Source organism: Curcuma longa, unplaced genomic scaffold (genome assembly GCF_044706935.1).
Source record: "Curcuma longa cultivar G26 ecotype Majalengka, Jawa Barat unplaced genomic scaffold, ITB_CL_G26_1.1 contig_22511, whole genome shotgun sequence".
In the NCBI taxonomy this organism is placed as follows: domain Eukaryota; kingdom Viridiplantae; phylum Streptophyta; class Magnoliopsida; order Zingiberales; family Zingiberaceae; genus Curcuma; species Curcuma longa.
In genome coordinates this window covers 91-8,598 of record NW_027431928.1, presented here as the reverse complement: position 1 = coordinate 8,598, position 8,508 = coordinate 91, and the positions used below count along the sequence as shown (strand labels likewise).

The 8,508-nt window shown below is 36.6% G+C and overlaps 2 protein-coding genes across 2 annotated transcripts; both read left to right on the top strand.

Annotated features, from left to right (window-relative positions):
* The first annotated feature begins 1,573 nt into the window (after positions 1-1,573).
* LOC141817917 (ubiquitin-conjugating enzyme E2 10-like) lies at positions 1,574-3,178 on the top strand. Its single transcript, XM_074705526.1, has 3 exons — positions 1,574-1,722; positions 2,639-2,743; positions 2,823-3,178. The coding sequence occupies exons 1-3, from the start codon at positions 1,612-1,614 to the stop codon at positions 2,964-2,966; spliced, it is 360 nt and encodes a 119-aa protein (XP_074561627.1). The 5' UTR covers positions 1,574-1,611; the 3' UTR covers positions 2,967-3,178.
* Positions 3,179-3,676: 498 nt separating this feature from the next.
* On the top strand, positions 3,677-4,408 carry LOC141817918 (uncharacterized). Its single transcript, XM_074705527.1, has one exon. It carries the CDS (start codon positions 3,694-3,696, stop codon positions 4,198-4,200), a length of 507 nt encoding a protein of 168 aa, XP_074561628.1. The 5' UTR covers positions 3,677-3,693; the 3' UTR covers positions 4,201-4,408.
* The last annotated feature ends 4,100 nt before the right edge of the window (positions 4,409-8,508 follow it).

Here is an 8,508-nt window from a genome sequence, read left to right as displayed (position 1 = left end):
CTTACATGTCCTGAATAGGTCAACGAAGAATCATTTGCCGTCCATTTCCATCTGGTGGTAAAGAGGATGTTGGAGAATCGTTTTGTTGCTTCAGTCTCTAAAGTTCTTCAATTTCTCCTCAAAGAAGCAGCCTTGCTCTATCTCAAAGAGGAAGACAACATGGAAAATATGGGCCCTGCTCTTGTAGCTCAAGGAGGAAGCGAGGGGATGTTGACATTTCTTCTTCACCGCACTATCTAGATGAGAAATGAGGATATCATTTTGGAACCCTCACTATTGATGGATGAAAGCTTCTCGTGTCTTGACAATGTTACACATGTCAGTTGATTGGGGTAAGGTTGTTAGTATTGAGATCCTATCTAGGAACAAAATTAGTTCTGTAGGTTTAGATCATAGCTTCGAACATAGGATCATAAGATCCTACAATTTAATTAAAATATTTTAGAATTATATTTGGCATTACTAATTTATCATATGTATTCATTTTCATAGTATTATTATGTACATTTAAAAACTATCATTTCAATATCATGAAGAATAAATGAAACTACTATATAGTAAATATGAGAAAAATACAATATAGTTCTTAATATGTTTCATTTTTACGTAGCAAGTAGCAACTTGTCTAACATGAATGATAAGATAATAATTGACAAGGCTTTGTCTACTTGGGAGGGAGTTAAAAGGAAATACAATTCAAAGCTTTGTCAAATGGTGACATGAAATATGTTATTTGCTATAATAATACCAGTATTTAACATGTATAATTGAACGGAATTATAGTTTATCTTGTTATATGTGTAATGTCGTCGTCGTCGTCATTGAGTTGTTTTTGCTAATCACTTATACCAAAGACCATCTATGGTGATTGTAATATATAACATCATTTTTAGTTTCTTAGACGTGAGTTGTGTCCTTACACTGATCTAAATCTTATTGTTCCAAAAGTATTTTCTTTTTCCTTCCAACTTGTATGTGTAATGCCGTCGTCGTCATCGCCATCATGACATGTTGACTCAAGTATTTGGGGTCAGTTACCTGCATCTTATCTCTTCAGTTAATATATCTAATATATGTGACACTGGAATGTACTTATCAAAAAGTGACGGTTCAGTTTGGACCAATTTTACATCAAACATTGTCAAACTTAGACAACTAAAAAATTGAGGCTACATGCTTTTGGTTGCAACAAAATGTGCAAAAATAACTGGAGATTAACCTTTCCCGTAATTAAAAAATCATTGACTGTGCTAGTCATGATATATATCTGAAAGGCTCAGTAAAATTTTTTGTGCATATGGATCTTGACGACCATGACTTATGTGTCAACCTTAGGGTTTAAATGATGTATTGGTAAAGAAAAGCCTAGATGCTTGCTTCATATCATGTCTATGCTTTATTTTAACTTTTTCTTAGCATTGCTCATTTTCATACATGAGAGTTTCTCACTAGTTTGCTTCAGTGGCTGTTTAAAGAAAGAACTTGATCTTGCTCTGTAATCGGTTTTTGCTATTTCCTTTGCAGTGTCCAACATGAATTGTTGCCATTATGATTTTGTGTTTACATAATTTTGATTGACTTTGTGTCGAAATAGGCCCTGTTGCCGAAGACATGTTCCATTGGCAAGCAACAATAATGGGTCCTCCAGATAGTCCTTATGCTGGAGGTGTATTTCTAGTTACCATCCATTTTCCTCCAGACTATCCATTCAAACCACCCAAGGTACCTTGAGCATCAGCAATTGTTTAACTGCTTAGGCTAATTGCTTTGACCTCTTTACTTGGTATCATATTTGTTTAATTCTTTAGCTCTTCATAGATTGACGACAGATAAAGTGGTTGCTACTTTGGCCTTCTACCATAGCTCTTCATGAATATTTTTTTTTTTCAGTTTGTCCATTTTACCTAGGTACAAGAATTTATAGATCCTGTATTTGCAAGTAGGTGGGCGGTCCAGTCTTCCACCTTATGTTCATGTAACTAATTAGTTTGTAATACTTGATTTGGAAAATGTGTTTTTCATCATTATACTAAATTGAAAGATGATTGCGGACTTAGAAATTTTTATTTGTTTACTAAATGAGGAAAGCCTCCATGTAGTGCTGAAAACTTTGGATCAATAGAGCTCTAAAGAGTTTTGTTAATGAGGTGATTGATGAGAAGAAATTAAACAGTGCATTTACCCTCATCTGCAGACAAAGCCTATACTAACTTCAGAAAGAAACAGCCTCATCTTCTATGGAATTAGATCTCAAAACTCAAAAGAGCATGATATCGCTTCATTTCCTTTTAGTTTCTGATGACTTGAAATTTAACTCATTGTTTCAACATCCCATTCTCATATTTGGAGCTTAAATTTCATAAGAGTCTAGTTGCTAGTTTGTATGTTGCGTGTACTTGTAAAATGGGTTCGGTTCTTGATTGAGGTATCTTGAAAGTAATTTCTTCCTTGTATGTAGCTGTCCTCCTGTATTGCTGATTTTTCTACCTTATGTTTTTTAATTTTTCAAAAAAAAAAAAACTATTGCATGTTCTTATTGTCGTTATTGCTTGATGTATATAGCTTTCTTTTTAGCTTTCTTGTCAAACATTCATGATCCTGTAGGTGGCATAATTTGAACTTTGGGAGGTTCTCGCAGGTAGCATTCAGGACCAAAGTGTACCATCCAAATATTAACAGCAACGGCAGCATTTGCCTGGACATCTTGAAGGAGCAATGGAGTCCTGCATTAACTATTTCCAAGGTATCTGATTTCTTATCTTCTTCTACTATTAAGTCTGTTCCTTCCAAAGTCCATGACGGTTACTTTCGACCTTTTATAGGTTTTACTTTCGATCTGTTCGCTTTTGACGGACCCAAACCCTGACGATCCATTGGTTCCTGAGATTGCTCACATCTACAAAACTGATCGGAACAAGTATGAGACTACCGCTAGGAGCTGGACCCAGAAGTATGCAATGGGTTAAAACACCTGGTAGCTGGAGGTTTAAGACCGTCTCCTTATCCTGATGCTCTCTCTATATTAGTCTACTATACCATACTGTAGCTTATATATATGCAAAATAACATGGTGTGTCCGTTATCACTCTCTTCTCTGGCGTTTCGTTTCTATTAAATAACGAATGCGAACTCTGATGAAAATGCTTTCAAAAATTAGTATGGAACTGCCTTTCAAATATCCAATTTCTTTTATGATTGTGTTGTGCACGAACAAGACCTTACGTAGCACAGCAACTAAGGACTGTTTGAGAGTTCACTTGGTTTTGTTGCATAAAATTACTCATTTTATGTCTATAAGAGGGTGAGGAATTCTCTGAGAAGATTTCCCATATGAAAAACACTCGAAAGCACATAATTGGGCTTCAGTTCAATAGATTGGTCGATCAATTTACCTCTCCTCTTTACGTTATAAAGGAAGTAGTTTGAATGTTAGTTAAGAAGATCAATATGAACAGATTTGAATAAATTTTTTTATAAAAAAAATTAATTGAATGATTGATATAAATGTCGTGCGTAGAATTGACGTTGGTATTTAATGGTGGGAGTGGAGAGGTCGTGACTGTTCGTTTACCTCGCAAACGCGTTACGTCCTTCCTCCGTCCACCTGTAAAGCCTCCTCCTTCACTTCCCTTAACACAAAGCCCATTCCTCTCCTCTCCTCCTCCTTATCCACTGCACCAACATCTCTCTCACATGGCGATCGCCGAGGGCAGGGACATCAATAAAAGCCAGGTCTGGGACTGCGGCAGCTCCCTCTACGACTCCTTCGAGCTCAACTCCTTCATGCTCCGCCTAGACTCCGCCATCTCCTCCTCCCGCTGCTTCTCCATGCCGCACTCCTCCTCATCCTCCTCCTACGCCGCCGCCGCCGCTGCCAGCACGGCCCCGCCGCAGTCATCCCGCCGGAAGCGGTTCAGGCTCGCCAAGTCGGTCCAGAAACTGGTCCAGTCGGTGCTCCGGCTGAACCGGTCGGTGTTCGGCGCCCCGCGAGTCCGGTCCCACGACCAGCACGCGGGGCTCTATTGCGACGGCGAGGTCCTACGGTCCGGCCGGCTCGAGGCGATCCCGGAGGTCTGCGAGAAGGAACTCGCGGCGGCGGCGTCGGCGTCGCCTGGGATGGACTACGACGCCGACGCCGCGGTCAGGAAGGCCTCGTCGGAGCGGTTCGCCGCCGGCGCGACGGCGGCGGCCATGTCGTGATCCAATCAATTAGTGGATTGCGTCGGTGGTAGCGCCAGGAGATCCGTAATCAGAGATGAGAGATGGAGAAGAGATGCAAGTGGTGGGAATTTGACGTGTAACTTAAAGTTCACCTTGTTTCCCGAAATGGCTGGGTTTCCTTGTCCATGAACATGCAATGAAATGAAATGGATGATATGTAACACAAACAAATTAAATTGTGGTTTAAGGATTGGAAATATATATATAATATAGTTTAATTTAATAGGTGATGCAACATGTATGTATGGCTTAACATGTTACAATATATAGTTTAATACTTTCTTTTTTTTTAAAGCAAAAAAAATATTTTTATTCATTTGTAATTCTTTTGTCTTATGTAGAATGAATGATTTGGGCAAGTTGATCTGATCCGGAGTGAATTAATTAATTAGTGCAATGATAATTTCAATTGGTTAGATAAGTTAAATTAGTTTGATGCGTTTCACGTGGGGTTTAATTTAGATTTGATTTTTTTTTTTGACAGTTCATCAAATGTGTAGGTAGTTGTCCAAGAAGCAAAGTGTAAGTGGCACAAATAAGAGCACTGAAGTCAATTTTTAATAAGAATACTTGTCCAACGTAATTGATTTTCAAAAAATTTGACTAATGGCCGATCCAGAACTAATCGGTTAAAGTCTTCGACTGTGAGGCAATATAATCAATCCTAGTCGTAGTATGTGAATCAACATATCGTGGAACTTCGTAGTCTTGCTTAACCTTTGACAATTCAATTGATTATGGTGTTAAATATTAAACATGAGGTTTTAGTGAATATACAAATTCTGACAATTGGAGGTTTAGTTTAGTCAGTGCCAGACTTTAGTGGTTGGCTAAAATGATTTTTATTGACTAGTGATATAGTTGGTGCCTACACAATAATTGCATTTAATTTGCGCGAATAATTGATTGAAAGCAAATAAAATAACAATACAAAAAAAATCAGATTTAGCGACGGAATATTCCGTCGCTACTCGGTAGCTAATAGTTGCCTAGCGACCAATTTATAACGGAATATTGCCGTCGTATTTTTTTTTTGCCGGTGACGTCATCTTAGCAATGGAATTTTCATTCCATCACTAAATAGTGACGGAATTCAAATATCTGTCGCTATATTTTGCGACGGACGGTAATGTTCTATCGCTATAAGTTAGCGACGGAAATTTAAATTTCTGTCACTAATTAGCGACGAAAGTTTAAATTTTCGTCGCTAGGTTATTAAAAAATAAATAAATAATCGACGGCCTCAGTGACAGATATATATAAATCTGTCGCTGATTAGCGACGGAATTTTAAATTCGGTCGCTAGGTTTTTAAAAAATAAAAAAAATTAAACGAACTCAGCGATGGATATATATAAATCCGTCGCTGATTAGCGACGAAATTTAAAATTCCGTCACTAATAATTATTAAAAATAAAAAAATTAAACGAACTCAGCGACGGATGTATATAAATCCGTCGCTAATTAGTGACGGAATTTAAAATTCCATCGCTAATAATTATTTTTTTAAATATTTTTTTTATTTTTTGAATTTCTTGTTTACATTTAAATCAAGATAATACAATAGAATACAATCCACAATAATATACAAACACACAAGCCAAAATACATAAACACCATAATACTACAATATCTGAATCAAAATCACAAGTCCAAATATCTAAATACACTTCAATTCAAGCTGAATACAATAACACAAATAATTAATACACTGATACTGTATCAAATGTTTAAATACAATAACTAATCAGAAAAATATCTAAACTAACCGAGCCAAAATAGAAAATCCTAAAAAAAAGACAATAAGATAGGTTAGTAAGTAATTAATGATAATAAGGTATTTGAAAAATGCATGTTTACAAGCCATAACTTATAAAAATTTGAAGTAATAGAAATGTTAGTATACCTCGCAGGCAGCTACTGATCAGGAGCATTAGGGTCTTGAGTGTCAGCATCAGTGTCCGCACCTCGCAGATCATGATAACGTGGCATGGGTGGCATCGGGCCCATGGCATCCATGAAGGCCGTCATCTGCCGTGCAAGCTGATCGTAATTCTATTGTTGCGCCTCTAATGCGGAGAGTTGCTATGCCTCTAATGCGGAGAGTCGATTCTTTAATTCTTGATTTTCTTGTTGTAGGACTTCTATTACAGAAGATGATCTACTAGGACGACCCATGGCTCTAGGGGTCATCACACGATCATATACAACTCTCGCCTGGGACTCTAGATCGTAGAGGGTGGAGCTCTTCCTCCCACCGACCACATCATAGTATATCTCATTCAACTGGTCAATTGAGAGATCCTACCTCTCCCCTCCCTCAACAACAAGCGCAGACGCCTGTGCAACTTTAGCAGATATTTCAGCCTGTTTAAAAATAAATTAATATAAAAGTTAGGATTAGAAAAAATAATTATAATACTGAAATGTAAAATAAATTTAAAAATTATTATCTTACGTCTAATGCCTCGAGCGAGGATCGATAAATGTGTCATCCTTGGACTTGTGTGTCTTCGTAAAAATCTTCCAATAAATAGGAGAGCGTTGTAACTTGTGCTCCTGAAAATTAAAAAATATAATTAAATAAAAATCAAATCATTACTAATTAAATACTTCTTTTAATTACAAATATATTAATTGTAAACTTACCAAGTCCAAGGTATGCTCCACAATGGAGCGAGATCCAACTGTATGCTTTGTGGATCCGGTGCTAGGGCCAGCTAGCTCGGTGTTTCTGTTGGATCGAGCTGTCGCTGAATTTGTCTTCCATCTTTCTACTTGCCAGATGGCTTGCCATGCAACCCAAATGTCCTCTGGGATGAAAGATGATTTGGTGTCATTTCTTCTGCATTTATAGAGCAAATATTTGTATAATTTACCATGCAGCCCAAATTACTTGGTATCAGTCGACTGAATAGTAGCATCAGTCGACTGATACCAATATCAGTTGACTGAATAAGGTTTTACCACATCTATTTCATTTACCTTTCACGCATCTATTTCGTGATGTACTCGTTCTTTCCTCGCTTGTCAAGAATATGACCGTCGACCTTCTTGACCTTCATTTGCCTTATTTTTTCTAAGACATATGAATGTTATAGTATGACAAGGTACAAAAAAAACAAAAGTTAAGCAACATGAGCAATCTAAGTCGCTACAAGCAGTTTTCATTCATCGTTACAATCTAAATTAATCATCAACATTGATATTTTCTTGATCCTCCTCACTAGATTCAGTTAGCTCAACAACCTCCTCACTGCTCGACATCTCTCCATCATCTATCTCTTAGTAAGATACATTAGTATTTACAAGTAAAACAGATGAATTTTGAATCTGAGAATCTACTAAATGTGTCTCTACTTTTTTATTTTGAAATGCATCATGGTGTTGAGCTCTGTTGGAGTTTGATGTTTCTATGGTTGAACGGACCTTCGTATGACAAATAGCTAACCATTCACTAACTCTTCTTGCCTTCGTCGGATATTCAAGATAGAAAACCTGACCCGTTTGGACTATAAAAAGGAAAGGTTCAAACTTGTTAAACCTTTTGTTTGCATTAACCTCAAATAAATTGTAGTTTGAGTGTATTCTGGTTTCTGTTCTGGGAGTCGAATCATACCAAGAATATTTGAATAACACACATCTTTTTATGGGTAAGGCAGGATATTCAATCTCAATAATTTCCTCAAGTCTCCCGTAATAATCAAATTCTGAGTTATTGTTGTTGATAGATCATTTTTCGTAAACATCGGCATTAAAGGTCAATCTTTGTGATTCCCGTTGTGTCACGTGGAATTTAAAATCATTAACGTAGTAACCAGAATATACTTGTATCTTACGGAGGGGTCCAAATGCAAGATTGATTATCCTTCCATCATCCACGTTTGATAATCTACGATCGTTCACCTATATAATAAATATGATATAAATTAGATCATAAATTGATATTCCTATATGAAAAATTATTTATTCTTTAACTTACATATATTTGAAATCACAGTGCAAATTCTGTCTCTAACTTTTCCTCGACTTCACTTTGACTGATGGATGGATTTTAATAATGAAGTTGTTGTTCGTAAAGGTTGTAATGGATGCAAAGTGAAAAAAATAATTAGGATACAATTTATATTATTAAACAGAGATTACTAGTTGATTATATCAATCAACTCACCTTATGTATGATTTGACCTCTTCACAATTAAGGAGTATGTATGTTCTTGCAGCATGATATTCTTGTTGATTTAACCATCTTGAATTAGAAGCACTAAATGGTTTGCTAGGAAACTTG